This window comes from Nothoprocta perdicaria, unplaced genomic scaffold (genome assembly GCF_003342845.1).
Source record: "Nothoprocta perdicaria isolate Ctin4 unplaced genomic scaffold, notPer1 scaffold_14, whole genome shotgun sequence".
Classification (NCBI taxonomy): Eukaryota; Metazoa; Chordata; class Aves; order Tinamiformes; family Tinamidae; genus Nothoprocta; species Nothoprocta perdicaria.
The window spans coordinates 1,923,322-1,939,108 of NW_020454538.1; the positions used below are offsets into that span (position 1 = coordinate 1,923,322).

Consider the following 15,787-nt stretch of genomic DNA (forward strand, 5'->3'; position numbering starts at 1 on the left):
CGTGACTGTATGAACAACCACGCTCCTGCTATGGGTTGAAGCTATAGGTAGGCAGCCAGTAAAGAGAAATATTAGGACGAAAAGAGAATTTCTTCAGCTCAGCAGTGCTGGGAGGGTAGCTGTGCAATGTTATGGCAGCCGAGTGTTACATCTATGGGTGTTTGGTAGAGGTGAGAGCAGCTTTCACGCCAGGCAGGGACTTCATCCTGGTTGTGTTTGACCCCTGAAGAGCCAGCCCCTCATCTAAGTCCTGTGGATACTCCATAGGGAAAGGGTGAATCTCCCCACGTGCTCAGGAGCTGCCCTTCTGGAAGGATGAACCAGCCCAAAGAACCAGTGACCATTCAGGGAGCTGAGATGATGAATCCAGGGAGGCATCTGACCTCTACACAGACAACGTTTTCTTAGATGGCTCATGTAGATGCATTCACACAGCTAAAATGAGACTCTGTCCTCCCTTGTCTAGTCTAATGACAGTGTGTCTGATACTTCCATAACCTGCGCTAAGTCCCTGTCCTCACTGCTGCAGCGTGTGAATCCTCCCAGCACCACAGTGCTTAGGAATTCCTGAGCAGACTTCTTCTCCCTGCATCCTCGTGAAAAGAAGAAGAAAATGAAGAAAAAGGAGTTCATTGTTGGTGTCTGAAGCCACAGTTATGCATGTGCTTTCTCATTTAGACAGTCACTAGCAGCAAAGGAGACCACAGCTCCATTAATGAGTATGGTTGGCTTTCTGAGGGTGGGCTGGCTCAGATGGCAGGCAGAAAGCACCTGAAAAATGTACTATCCATCTCTAAGCTGCTCAAGAATCTGTTTCTAATATACATTCAAAAGCAGTCGTGTTTGGGTATGTGTGAAAGTGACTTTGCTAATGCTGCATGATTCAGTATCAGAGGGTGTTCAAGCAGAATTTGGCTGGATTTCCTCTTATTTCACTCCCTCTTGAGCTTGGGATCTGGTCTTCCTCAGTTCTCTCCTCTTCTACATGTTAACAGACACCAAGCCCCTCCTCAGACATCTCATCTGGGTTATGTCTTAAAGGCTGGTATCTGAAAAAAAATAAAAAGGGAAAAAAGAAATAAGACAAATCTTTGCAACATAAGGAGATTTTTATCAACTTTTTTTGGGTGCGTTCATATAAAAATACTGACTTGTGATGCAGATGTTTGTTATCCAAACCAGAAAAGTGCCAGCTGGTTTTGTCTTTGCGTTTCTCATTAGGTTCCAGTTTCTCATTAGGCTTTGATGAGAGGCTCCCTGAGAAAAGGCAGCTTATCCTCATCAGTACTGGTGAAACACGGTCATGCTGGTCTGCTATTTGCAGAGACCACTGCAGGATTATTTTTAAAGACTAAACTAGACATAGTTATAAGCTAAGTGCAGACAGGACCTTCCCAATTTGTGATGAGTCTCTTAAGCTATTCCCCTTCCACCCGATTAACAAACCGTTATTTAATTAGTGATCTAGACTGTACAGAGCAGATTCATTCATCTTCTCATATGACAGAATTATCAAACATTACAATAGCCTTAAGTGTTGTCACGGTCAATATTTCATATAATTAGTAGAGGTCGCCAAATACCTTTGGCCTTGCATTATTGATGGCTTGATGAATAGACTGCTTTTCTGTTGAGAACATCTGTTTAAACATAGTTCTTGCCCCAGATGAGACAGTTCAGAGCTTTCAAATAGCTGTCATCCTTTTGCTAATATCAAACTGCTGGTTAAGTATCTATTCATCTTGAATAGGAGGTCAGCTTTTTCTTTTCAACCCAACTGGCACAAAGTCTGTGACAACTTAATATCAGTGTTTATCATGTTTCTGCATCTGCAGGCCTGAAACCAAAGTTATTTTAACTCCAGACTATCTGTAGGGAAGCTTTTTTTTTTTTTTTTTTTTTTTTTGTGCTCTAGTTCCATTTGGCAGGAAAATAAGCCCTCCTTTTTAATTTCATATCATTAAGCTGAATACAGCTATCTCAAAAGTTCAGTGGGATTTATTTCTGCCTGACATGCTCCTTTATTTTGAAGTGGAAAACAAAAGCAGACAAAGAACCATCTAACAAAATGGAGAGAATAGTCCCCTACCTGATTTTTTCTGTAACAGAAAGATAATCCTTTTAAAAGCCCTAAGTCTGACCTTTTAAATTTGCCCCCCCCCAAAAAAAAAAAAAAAAAAAAGCCTTAACCTAAATCACTGGTATCAATGGACAAAACTGTCCCTTGGGCCCAGTGTTTCTCTGTGCATTTGGCTAAAAACACAGAGCAAACTGGTCACGTCTGGACATGTCTCCAGCTCTCCAACTCAAGCAGAAGTCCCAGTCTCATGGGCCCTTCCAGCTCATATCATCCTCTCAGCACCCTGTGCATGACACAACCACAGAGCACTCCCAAATGTCCCCAATCTGCAATTCCCCTCACGAATGGGGAGGATTATCTATGGCTATAGGCATGGGGAGTCCTAGGCAGGCACTGGATAGGACAGTGCTCACTGGAAGTCTCTGCTCCTACAAGGTATCAAAGAACCACTCCATGGAACATTTTGGATGCTCTTTCTGGTCTTTTAAGACTCTGCAGATATCTTGGCACAGAAGTAAAAATGCAGCCTACTGAATGAGGGAATGGTCACCATCTATGTGACATCAATGAGCACCACGCGGTGCAAAGGGAACAGCACTGAGGTTTGGGAGGTGAAGCGAGATCACAGTTGTCCCGCCTTGGAGCAGGACGGGAGCCACCTCCCGTGTTCTCCTGCGCCAAACACCCCTGCAGGGGCAGCAGTGGAAAGTCAGTGTAGGACCTTGTGCAGCTAAATGGATCCTTTGGTCCTCTGGGCCTCTCTGCAGCCTCTTTGTGCCGAGGGAGGCGGTATGGAAATACCGCAATAACAGATATTTACCATGCTCTTTAGAAAAGGAGAAGGAGGGAAAAAGCAAACAACTTGAGCAAACACAATTTTATGTAAGTGTCTTTTAAAAAAAGGAATAAAAATGAATAGCCTGGCTGTTGTTGGGATTTGCCTAAGGGACTGCCATGAATGAGTTACACAAGTGAGCATGCGTTCATCAACCGTTTCTTTGCAAGACCATATGGCTGCTTGCAGGATTTCTTTAAATATTATGCATAGATACGAAATTGGTGCCTTTGTAGCTGTTAAGTCTCTTGCTTGAGGCTCATTTTGAAATACTGTTTCTTGATAGGGAAACAATGTTAATATGTCGAGCAATAGCCTAATAGAAAGCAGTTTCAAACAAATTGAGACATGAAATAGAAAAATAAGAAATCTTGAAGGAATAAACTCATCTAAAGTTTAAAGATTAACGATGCCGCTGTGTGTGATTTTCACATGAAGTGTAGGACATCCATTTTCCTAGATGGAAGGCAGTGAGAAAAAGAGAAACGTTATTATGAATGTCACTAGCTTCACGTATCAATTCAGAAACAACGGAATCTCGGCAAAAGGCTTACATTAATTTACTGCGGTAAATATGTCTGAAACACAGACATCATTGCTTATAAAAGGTGTTTAAGGAGGTCTTTCTCTGTCAGAGAAACCAGCACACACAGCAGCAAGGAGAATTCGCACACGTTACCCCCAGTACGTGCCCTAACAGTGGTGCTGGGCAGGTACCGGGCCACGTTTTCCTGGCTCTGTGGTGTTCACCGGTGCTGGCTCTTTCAGGGGCTGTATGTAGTAATTACGTGATGATCCGTCTATACTAAAAGACCCTTTGAAGCCTTTCATTTGGTGACTTGATTTAAATTTAACCACATAGTTTAAAGCAGAAGTTTCCAGTCCTCCTGGTTTTAAAATAAAAGTTTCTGGATGAAATAAGAGAAACCATACAACACAATTATAATAAACATCCGCAGAGTATCACAGATCAGACTTCGAGGGCTCTTTTCTCTTTCATTTGTGTTATCTCTTCCTCAGTTTTCCCTCATGACCCCTCGCTACTCGGTTCCCCAAGGCTTTCACTCTACGTGTGCAGTGCGTCACCAAAGCGCCTTGCATCGCTCAGTGTGTTATCACTTGCAGGGTGGCTAGATGGGTTAAACCTGCCCTTTTTTCACTGATTGCTTTTAGGGAGCAGGGCTGCTACTTCTGGCAGCCCTCGATGCCGCCAGGGTGGCGAGGCCCTAGAAAATGGCGCCGCGGACAGCAAGGGGTTAACTGTCCCCATGCGCAGAGCGGGGCGCGGCTCCTTTAAGACCGCCCCGCCTCCCCCTGCCGTGACGTCACCGGCGTCAGCGCGCAGGAGCGGGCGCTGTGAGGGGCGGGGTTTGGGGCGGTGGTGGGTGCCGTGGCGGGGAGGGGCAGGAATGTACCACCCCGCGCGGGGCTGGGGGGGTGGGCGGGGGCGGGAATGTACCACCCCGCGCGGGGCCGGGGGTGCCCGCCGAGGCGAGCGGCGCGGCCTGGCGCCGTGTGCGCGGCGCCGGGGATGGAGCAGCGCCTCGCCGAGCTCGTGGAGGAGCTCACCACGTCCGGGCAGCCGCAGCTGGAGCCGGGCAGCATGAGGGAGCTGAAGAAAATCTGCAGGTGCGGGGCTTGCCGCGGGTGGGCCGCCCGCGGCGGCAGCGGGACGGGCTGGGGCGTTGCTCCGCGCCGGGCCTCAGCACTGCTCCCCTCGGGTGAAGGCGGCCGGGGGTCAGCCCCAGGGATATGTTTTAGTGATATGTTGTGTTGCTGCCGGCACAGAGGCTGTTGGTTTAAAAAAAAAAAAAAAAAAAAAAAAAAAAAAAAAGTTGGTGTCTGTGTGTGCGATAACCTGTTGCCAAGTTAAAGTATCAAGTAAGCTGTGAATCTGTGAAGTAAAACCCGCGGTGTTTGGTTTTTGCCCAGGTCCTCGGAGGAGCACCTCGCGCGCGCCTATCACCTGCTGATGACGCGGCTGCAGGAGGAGCACGCCGAGATCCGCTTCTCGGCCTTCCAGATCGCGCACGAGCTCTTCGCCCGCTCGCACCACTTCCGCACGCTCCTGATTGCTGACTTCCAAGACTTCTTGGAGCTCACGGTGGGGACGGACCACGAGCAGCCGCTCCCGCCGCCCAAGGAGGTGGCGCAGAAGCTGCGGCGAGCGGCCATCAAGGCCGTGCAGGGCTGGCACGAGAAGTACGGCGAGGCCTACAAGAAGCTTGCTCTGGGGTACCACTTCTTAAAGCAGAATAAGAAGGTATTCTGCGCATTTACTTCCCTTTACGTTTTTGTGTAATCATCTCTCAGAGACGTTTAAAGGCAAACCACTCAAATCTCAAAGGAAAACTGCTGGAAACGATCTCTTTGAGTCGTTGAGACCACTTGGCCATGGTCTTTAAAAAGCAGTCCCCAAACTTATACACGTTATACACTCTTCCTGGCATTTGTCGTGATGACCCTTATGTGAAGCAAACCTGTTGCCTTGGAGCACAAGCTTAAAGATCTTCAAAGAAAGCCTTAACTAGTCATAATAGACTAGTTAGTTTTAATAGACTAGTTAGACTTTTTTTTTTAAATAGACTTTTTAAAAAAAATAGACTTTTAAAGTAGACTTTAAAAAAAAAAGAAAAAAAAAAGAAAACAAAAAAAAGTCCCACCGATTTTTGACACAGGAAAATTTTGTTGTGCTTCCATCAACTTGCCAGCAAGAGTTATCTTGGAGTAAAACTTACACAGTTCACAGTATGCACAAGCATCCTGCTGTAGTGATGGTCAGAATATGAGCTAAACTTTCTAGTGCTGTGGAAGCACATGACTTTTTATTTTGAGCCAGTGCTTAATTCAGAATGCAGAACCGTTTTCTGTGATTTTTCTTTATTTTCTTCATTGACTATCATATAGATGCAACTTACGGTTTAGCGATTAAATTTGCTGAGTTTTAGTGTTCTCTTAAGTGCCACCTGGTTACTCTGGGGTAAGGAAGAAGGGCTGTCAATCTCCAAACTAAGCTGCAGTCTGACAGGAGTAGAACAGTAGGAATTATTTGTGCAAATATATACATGTTTGTACACATATATATAAATATAATGGAGAGACTATAGACTGCGGAGTGCTGGTGGGAAAGTGAATTGTTTTTAAAGTGGTAGAGTACTAGGAGAAACCATAAAGGATAGGTCTGTGTTAAAGGAATAGATCATACATTGGGGGAGTTTTTTTGTTCATCTGCGAGTGTGATAGAGTTAAGTAAAACCCCCAGATTGTACCAAGAGCTGCGCTCAATCAGGGTGCAAAAATGGTGCTCATCTAGATTAGTTTGCATAGTGTAAGTTAGACTTTCAGCCACTGATGCTCATCCAAAGTCCCAGAATGTAGCCTTTTAAGAAGGAAAATGACACTTTAACTTGGGGATAGTTTCAGCTATTAACTCTCTGGAAATTTAAAATAGCCTCATTTCTTTACTGCACTGACAAAAATCACTTGATTTTGCAAGAAATAAGAAAATTTCAGTTACAGAATATTGGTTAACTTGACCCATGACTAGTAAGTGTATGTACATTTTACAGAAAAGAAGTTCCTGGGACTAAATAGAAAGTGAGACTTTCCTGTTATTTGATGATAATCTCATCATCAAATGGGCCTCTACCTTTTAAGTCAGATCTAAATTCCCTGTTTTACTTGTGCTTATAGCACTTTACAAGTGCTATCTGTATTTTAATGAACTTTCTCATCCACCGATCCAGACATCCCCTGAAGATTTCTTTTTGTTGTAGTATAGACATAGTACCAGAGAGATTGTAGGCTCTGTTAGCAGCGTGGTTCTGAAGTGTGAGTTTGCTCAGCAAAACCTGTCTTGAGGTTAATGAAAGTTACCGTTTGACATTGGAAATGAAATTGTGTGTAACAGTCAGGATTTTTGCTTCCTGAAGGGCTTTGCTTATACGCTAACACAATTCAATATTATTTTCTGGAAAATAGAAATGAAAAGTATTTACGTATTCAAACCCTTTCATGAATATACTGAAAACCCCACTGCAAAAATTTTAAGAAACTGCAACTTGACTCAGATTTCTTATTTGTATTTTAGTCGTAAGAAGGTAAAGTGAGACTAAATTTACAACCTCTCCCTCAAAACCCAAATCCAGAACTTAATTATAAAATTCAAAATTCAGTCTTATAATGAGTTTGGATGTGTTTTATAATACTTGCTTGCGAACTTGTTCAGTAAGTGATACATGTGTGCTCATAGCAATTACAAGTTTTCCTACATTTCCTACATTTCAGTTTAGATGTGGAAATACAAGTGTTTTTTTCTGCTTTATGATTCCTTTATGAAAGCCATTGATTCTCAGCAGTTCCTTATTAGTAGAAGTAAAAACTCCATTAAAAATCACTGTAGTTATTGATTCCAGGAGGAGAAGAGATAAAAGGAAGGACTGCAGAGCTTCTGGATGATCACTGATGTTAGAGTATTTTTCACCACAGATAAGGATCTTAGGAAATGGATTTTCTATATATTTCTTACAAAGAGTATTACACTTTTATTTATTTATTTATTTCTCTCTCTCTCTCTGTCTCTCTCTCTCTCCTTTTTAGGTGGATTTTCAAGATGTGAGTGCCAGAACTCTCGCTGAAAGGAGGAGGGAAGAGGAGAAGCAAAAACGATTGGATAACATTTACAAAGAAAAAACCAGAAAAGCTGAAAAAGAAATGGCAGGTGAATAATTTGGGTGCTTCTTGTTTTTATTTGTTTGTTTGTTACTAAAGCACATTTTATAAAGTTATATAAAACAAACTCAAAGAAAGTATCTGTTCAGGTTGCCCTGAACTGTAGAAGGAGGGAATACTCCATATGATATGCTTGATCCTTGCCTTGTAAGGAATATTAGGGAAAACAAGCGGCAGTCCCTGTGTGCTCAGGTAGAATGGAGAAAAAAATAAAAATAATAATAATAAAAAGGAGTGGCGGACCAGGCCTTTATTAAACAAAGTACAAATGTGTGACTGTGAGAATATCAAGAATCCTTTTGGAGTCAGTGGCTTAAGGTCTGTGATTAGGCACAGACTTTTCAATAACTTGCTGACTGATGAACTGAATTCTAAAGTATACAGAGTTACCCAGTGCCAGAAGTGTGGGCACTCCTCTGTGCCGAAATCCTCCGTGTGGTGTTCACGGTTCAGTGAAAAGTATCATGATATTACTAAAAAGTCTGTTCTTTGAGGCTGAGTTTCTAAGCAGCATGTATAAAGCAACCCTCTTAATATGGAAGATCAGAAAAAGTAAATATATTAGATTGCAGTTGCAAAGGGCCATTTAATGAATGAAATTGCTTTGGTTTATGCAATTTTGCATGTGTATCTCCATTTATGCTGCATGCTGTCAATGCTTTCGTGTATGTGGATGGAATTTGAAAGAGATTTAACTTTATTAAAGACTTTCTTATTCATAGTATCTCTTTTAGCTGTAACTTATATTCATAGGTACATAGAAACAACTGTAGCATTCATGGCTTTAGAATGAGTACTCACCAACATCACTAAGAATATCCTCCATTAAGAATATCCACATTCCTTGTTCTACTTGAAAGTTTACGAACTCTTCAACTCATCTTTGAAAAATAATTAGAATTTGGGGGAGAATAGGAAAAGAACAAACACTGGTTCTAAGTTTCTTGCTCAGAAAATGCTACATTTCTGGCTTGAGGTGGTGGTGTCGCTTTTATCAAGATAATTTCCAGAGTGAAATATGAATGTACCAGTATTAATGATAAATGAAAAAAAATGATTAACCCTTCAGCAGCTAGATTTGGTTTTTAAGTCTATATCTGCTCCAGAGGCACTAGCGTTTTACATTGTTTAACAATATTCTAAAATAATTGTCTCCTAATAGAAATGTCTCCGGAGATTGCTGACACACTGACAGAGATGGAGAACTGTTTCCGGCTTCTAATGCCGGATCCTTTTGACTTCACTGTAAATGACGCAGAACTGGAACCTAACAAACAAATAACTGCTAGTGAGAACAAACCTGCATCCCCCTCATCTTCCCAGATAGCACCTCACCCATCTTATTTTGGACATGTGGATGATGAACAGCCGTGCTGCAGCAAGGACCTTCTTTCTGTTTCTCCGTGTTTTAAGACTGGTAGAAATGAAGATACGAGTGAGGAGCAGGAGCAGCAGGACCAAAAAGAATTAGACGGAGGCATCCGCTCAGAACTTGGATCCGACATCCCCGCTCTCAGTGATGATGATTACCAAACTTTTGTTAGGAACCATGGACTTATTTCTCATAAATATACTCTAGACCTTGAAATCTCCACAGGTACCCAGAACAGTTTTTCCACAGCTAGCTAGAGAGATTCTTCCTCCAAATTACCTTGCAGCTTCTTTCTATGACTGGGGCTATGTTTGGGGCTGTGGACACCATCTTGATTTTTTTTTTTTTTTTTTTTTTTGAATTCTCTTCTACTTCTGGTGCATTTAATATTCTTTCTTAGATTTGGATTGCTCTATCTTCTTTACAGGCTTTATTGATCAACTTAAGATTAAACTTCAGTATTAGTTGTAGTTGTGTTACAGCACTTCGTGGTACCAGAAATAAGTTTTCTGTCTTAAAAACTTCATAGTCTGTTTATAGTTTCATTTTCCATGTGCTTTGCTACTCAGAGTTTTTCTCTCCACATAGGGGTACAAGGTACTAATTTAAATATCCTAAAAATGATAGTTTCCCCTTTTTTTTTTTCCTTCTTGTTGGCAAACTGCAAAAAAACCTAAGTAGAATTTTGCAAGGTTCATAGGTTCATGATTACTTTTTATATAATTTTGCTAATGTGAATTATCTGTAGATTAGCAAATCACAGCCTACACTGATTTTTCTAACAAGAGTGTCTTACAAAGGCTGTCTTAATAGAATTTTATGTACAAACAGCCAGTAAGACAGGTAAGACACTTCTGTGCTTGCAGGCAACAGAACTGGAACTGCCTTTGCAGAGTTTAGGAATGACTAACAGATTAACAGTTCCATTTTTACAAACTGGTACCATGAAGTATAGTATAATAACACTTCACTTGCCTTTGGTTTATTTAGTGATTCCTGAGTGCTGATGGCTTAGCCATTCTTTTTGTCTTCAGGGGAATATATTTTTTCAGAATATTTTTCAGAATATTTCAGAATATTTAAGGTTGGAAGGGACCTCTACAGATCATCTAGTCCAACCTTCCTGCTCAAGCAGGCACACCTAGAGCATGTGGCACAGGGCGGCATCCAGGCGGGTTTTGAAGACCTCCAGAGAAGGAGACTCCACAACCTCCCTGGGTAGCCTGTTCCACTGCTCTGTCACCCTAACAGTAAAGAAGTTCCTCCTCACCTGGAGACGGAACTTCTTGTGTTTCAGCTTGTGGCCATGTGTTTTCCAGCTTTTCTCCTGATTAATATTTAATACTGAACACAGTAACATTCTGATGTCTATAATCTTCCTGAAATGATCCAATATATGGGAAAGATTTATATATTCTTTTTCCATGTAGCTTCTTTTACTCTTGTAGAAGACACTATAAATCTCTAATCATATACTAACCTCTTTCTTTTTTCTCCTGTTTTGAACAGATATAAAAGTACATGAGAATGAAGATAATACAGCCATAATAAACAATGTCATGGATGCTCACAAACTCCTTAGAAATAAATTTTTGCCTGCAGTGCAGTCCTGGATTCAGGTGGGATAAAGAGCTAATTTCCTCACTTCTTAAAAAAAAAAAAAAAAAAAAAAGGGAAGAGCAAAGGTTGATAAAGCTGAAGTTCAGAAGGCAAAAAAACAAAACAAGAAAAAAACTTCAGCAAGATTGAACTTGAAGCAAAGTTCCAGAAACATTGGTAGAAGTAGGAAGGGTGATTGATTTGTAAAGGTGGTTAAGAGGAGGGTACAGGTGCTGAATACCTTCTTTGAATACTCTCCACGTAGGAGTACGACCTACCACAGGACCAAAGTTTTTTGGATATTGTGCTGTTTTGTGTGGTGGTTGTTTTTTGTTGGTTGTGGATTTTGTCAGACATGCCTGTATCTGAAGAGCACTTTGTCCTTTGTGTTAGCTGATATTAAAGCTCAGGAACCTCATGCATGGTATTTGGTTAAATGGCCACTCTCAAAGGGAATTCTTTATAGCACCTGTTTGTTCTTTATTTATCTTTAGTTGTTTTTGACTGGCTTTTATATTCTAGATGGTGAAAGATGTGGATTCACTAATTTTTGCTTATGCCATAAAGGAATTTGCGAGTGTTTTTTCCATTAAGAATGAAAGATTTTTTTTTTTTTGTCTGTCATGTCTGGAGAAAAAGAATAAGAATGTAGATTTCTTGCTTTGCAGTTATTTACCAGAGTGGGAATAAATGATGATCGGCTAAGATGTGCCATTGATCTCAAAAATAAACTGGAGAGTGCTATGAAGAAATACAAGGAAATGAACATTTCCATTAAGGAGAGGAAAAGAAAAGTGGTGAGTTTATTTTAAAACCTAGAGAGAATGGTTATTAATTCTTGGCTTGTACATAAAAAATGCACTTTCTCTTAAGGCTTAATCTTCAGACTTCTCAACACAAGCTTTACCGTGGTGTGCTCTAATTCAGCTGGTTTTAGCTTCATTGAGGGAAGGTGAGCTAAACACATAGTGTCTGTGATCTGGTTATCCGGACCAGAACATATAAGATAGCATTGTTACTGTTTTATATATGGAAGTGGTTAAGTTCAGATGTTATTTACTCTTCATGTGAAATATTATATTCTCAACTGCTTAGTACATATTTCTGAATAAATATTGGTATTATTCTTGTCCTTTTACAACATGCTGACTTCCACAAGGGCCTCACAATTTGAGGAAATCCTCTGCTTTAAAGCATTTGATCTCTGTAGTGAACAGGTGACGTGATTGTGCGTCAAAACATCAAAGAATATTTCAGAAGTACTAGCTCTCTATGACAGTTTTTGTAAAATAGATAAAATATTAAATTTTGAGAATGCTGAGGCTGAAAGAAAAATGCTTTATTCATGTCTGCAGAAGGGGTTTATGACTTCTTTATATGCCTAAAGAAGCAGAGCTGTTTAAGACTTTTTTCTGTGTGTTGCAATTAAACAGCATTGCTCTGTAGCTTGACATATAAATAATTATTTTGGGTCGAGGTCTGGAGTAAAGACTGCCTTCTGACTGCATTGCAAGAACTTGATCTGGTCATTGCCTCTTGGACTAAAGTCTAGTAGCGTAGTTTAGCCGTGATTGAGTGTTTGAGACTTGCTTTCATTGTGCAAATGAACCTTTATCAAGATTAATCTGGTTCATCATCTTGATATTACTGATGTAGTAGTCAGAAATGCCAACTCTGAATGAAAAGTACTGAAAGACTGTCTTGTCAGAGGTCTTTTTTCTTCAGTGAAATATGCGTGCTACCTTTATGCAACCAGCTATGAAGGAATCCAGACATCTGCTGTCATGCCTGCCATTTGCTTGACAGGACTTCATTTGCTGGTCCTCTGCATGGAATATGGGTTGCTATATTTCTTACAAGATATAAATGACATTCAAGCCTTTGGTTTTTTTCTATGGGTGTTAATACATGGTTAACACTTAAAACTTCACTGTCAAGAAAAAAGGAAAATACTTAACAGTGCTCACAGACATGCGAAATGAAACAGTGCAGATTGAGGTATGTAATTTATGCATTCAAGCTATTTATATTTATTCTTTTTCTTTTTGTATAAAATATCATATTTGGTTTTAATGTTGAGTTACTTTAAACTTAACAACCCTAAGGAAAGCTTTGTGCTACAGGAAGAAACTATAAAACATTTTTAAGTCACATGTGACAGGTGACTCGGTTGAAACTGAAGAACAGAGTAAGAGAGACTGACAGAACAAAATAAGCAACAGTGCTTCTAGACCTTGATTATTAAATCCCCATCCATCCATCCATCCATCCAATATTTATTTATGTCGACATATGAAACATTACACGCAGCTCATCTTTAATTCAGCCTTGCTGCTTGCAGTGTGAATAGTTGCTTCTGTCTGTATGTGTCTCTGTCGTTGGAACTGGAGTTCTTGCCATGCCAAAGTCTTGCTACATGTAACAGGATCTTCTGTATTTTTAAAGCCAAGAGAATTGCTAATAATCCCTCCTTCAGAGCCCTGTCTCGCAGCCATCCTGTTCTTTCAGAGCTCAGTGTATTACAAATATCATTTGTTGGCACACTTGAGTGAGTGGTGTACCTGCCTGTGTGTGGAGAGGATCATGTGTAGAAGCAGAGGGGAGCGCTTAATAATCGGGGCGAGGGAATAAATAAAGTGCCTGAGAGCAGAAAGTCCTGTGTAAAATGGCTGGTTTGTAGTCATCTCTGACAGCCCTGGATATTCTCACGTTTGGTATCAATTTGCTTGGCAGCTAGTTATGGCAGTCTGAAGTGCATATGTTGTTAACTGGAGAACTTAAAGGTAAATTGTTTGTGTACCTTAGAGCTCGTTTCTTTGAGGGTCGTCATGATCCTGCACCACAGATACACCTTACTGTGAGGGAGAGGGTGGTTTTATTTTATTGGCAAACATAAAACAGAAGTTGAAACTAGGAAACATTGCCTGCTCGGTCTTTTGTGCTTTTCTGCGTTTTCTTGGTTCTGCTGTGCTCACTGTTTTCCCCCATCTTCATCTTTGTTCTGTGGTTTGTTTCCTTTCTGACCTCACTCTTGCACTGGAGGTTTGATTTGGTGGGGAGGAGGAAAGGAAGAGCTTTACCCATTGCAGACTGAGATCCAGGAAGTTGAAAAAGGGAAGGTTTTAGCGAGAGATTATCCAGTGGGACGAGAAGAGATTTATTATATTCACTGTAAGGATAATACTATAATGCTTAACTCGGGGGAGATTTGAATTGCCAGGTAGAAGAGGGAAGGGCCTGGGGTTTCTTACCATTGCCACGGGCTGTCAGTACCATTGCACAGCTGGACTGAGCTGGGGTGCACAAGTACGTGACTGAAGGTGAAAGGCTCGTACGGTTAGAGCAATTCTTCCTGCTGTGGCATCACGTGAATGTACCAGTAACGTAGCTGGATATCAATTACATGAGGAGGAGAAAATCAGTGGTTACCTGGCCTGGCTTCGCAGAGGAATTACTGTAGATGAGAGTTCATGCTGCTTTTGGCAACTGCCACCTTGCTGCTTGTGATGGTCTCTCATTCCATTTTCTAGATTACGTCTACCAAGGTGTATCCTTATGCAGCTGGAGCATGTTAGAAAATTAACACAATTTTCTCTGTTATTCTTGGCTTTATCTTTACAGAAAAGAGAGAGAGAAAAAAAAAGCAAGACTCCACTGCTTTGTAAACTACAGGAATTTACAAAAACAAAACTTTATGTGGTGAAACACTTAAGCTGTATTTCATAGTATGACATAGCTTATAGTGGTATCAGGTCTAATCACCTCTTTTATTTGATAGTGATAGTGAAGTGATTTGATTGATTTGATAGTGATAGTGAAGAACTCAATCCATCAGAAAGGTCTAATTAAAAGGAGGGTTATCATTTTCATGTAACACACCGTGCTGGCTGTGGCATCCTGCTCTCCTCTCTATCAGGAGCTATGCGAGGAGAGGGAAAAGAGTGACGAAGGTAATCCCTCGAGTGGCTGGAAACCAGTTACTTGGGACACATTTTATAAGTGTTAACTCCCATACATGGTAGGATATATAAATATATCACCCAAGCAGATCAGAAGTTGCAACATGCTTCTCCTGGAGTTTTTATGACAAATAAGACCAGACCAGGACAGTCTTACTGTGTCATCCGAAGGCAAAGAAGGTTTCGTGTGCTGCGACAAGTTACTTTCACCAGAGCTGAACGTTTCCTTGGCGAATGAGTCAAATGCATCTATCCTTGAAATACTTTCCCTATGAAAAACAAGCAAGAATTTTGACCCCCCCCTTTTTAACTGAGCATAAATATCAGCATAATCCGGGGTCGGAGAGCAGGGGCTGCACAAGAGCTGGCGTTTCCCAGGCGTGGGTGCCGCTTTTTGCGTCCGCCGCTCGGGCTGGACCCGGTGTCCAGCAGAGGGAGTGCCCAGCGCGCGCGTCGCGCTCCCCGCGCGGCACCGCCAGCCCAGGCGGCTCTCTGCCCGGGAAACCTGCCACAGCAGCACTGGGCAGCCCTGCACATGCCTTGACTTAGCTCTTGCCTCTGCTTAGCTCAGTTACTGGCGCGGTATCGTTGTAGTTATCGGCCAAGATTGGTGTTCGTAGAAGAAATTGCTCTTTTCAGAGGTTTAACTCTTTTGTAAGAAAAAATTGCTTAGGCTTGAAATACTCCTTAAAAAACAAGCAAAGAAAAAGTCTCTTGTTGGAAAATGGTTTCTTTTGTTCATGTCTGTCTTATTTCTTAAAATACTAGATTTAAAATCTTTTCTTTTTTATGTCTGCTTTGACATTGGTTAGATACAAATGATATTGAGATTTGAAAAACTGCGAGGGAAAAAAATGTACTTTCTTTGTAGAAGTCCTGTACACTGTTTCATATACACTGTTTCCATGAAGGAGTAGGATAATACTTCAAGCTATCACCTTATTAATAGAAGTGTAGCTCATTACGTTTATTTTGTATGCTGAGAGTATTATTTGTTTGTTATGCAGTTGCCTCTGGGAAGCAGTAGAAGGTGTGGTACTCAAAGCTGACTAAAACTTGACCAACAATAACAGATAGTAGCAATATAATGGAAGAAACGTCTAGTTCATTTGCCTTTCAAGAAAGTGATTATTTAACAATCTTTTAACATGCTCTAACTCAAGTTATAGGGCGGGATATATATATATACACACACACATATATATACACAT

The 15,787-nt window shown here is 41.0% G+C and overlaps 1 protein-coding gene across 1 annotated transcript in view; it reads left to right on the forward strand.

Annotated features, from left to right (window-relative positions):
- The first annotated feature begins 4,445 nt into the window (after positions 1 to 4,445).
- UVSSA (UV stimulated scaffold protein A) overlaps positions 4,446 to 15,787 on the forward strand; it is a 44,569-nt gene continuing 33,227 nt past the window's right edge. Inside the window, exons 1-6 of the mRNA XM_026034223.1 lie at positions 4,446 to 4,544; positions 4,848 to 5,178; positions 7,515 to 7,635; positions 8,809 to 9,243; positions 10,528 to 10,637; positions 11,286 to 11,414. Of these exons, the coding sequence (XP_025890008.1) occupies positions 4,447 to 4,544; positions 4,848 to 5,178; positions 7,515 to 7,635; positions 8,809 to 9,243; positions 10,528 to 10,637; positions 11,286 to 11,414 (1,224 nt within the window). The 5' untranslated portion in view covers position 4,446. The remainder of the gene's footprint in view (positions 4,545 to 4,847; positions 5,179 to 7,514; positions 7,636 to 8,808; positions 9,244 to 10,527; positions 10,638 to 11,285; positions 11,415 to 15,787) is intronic.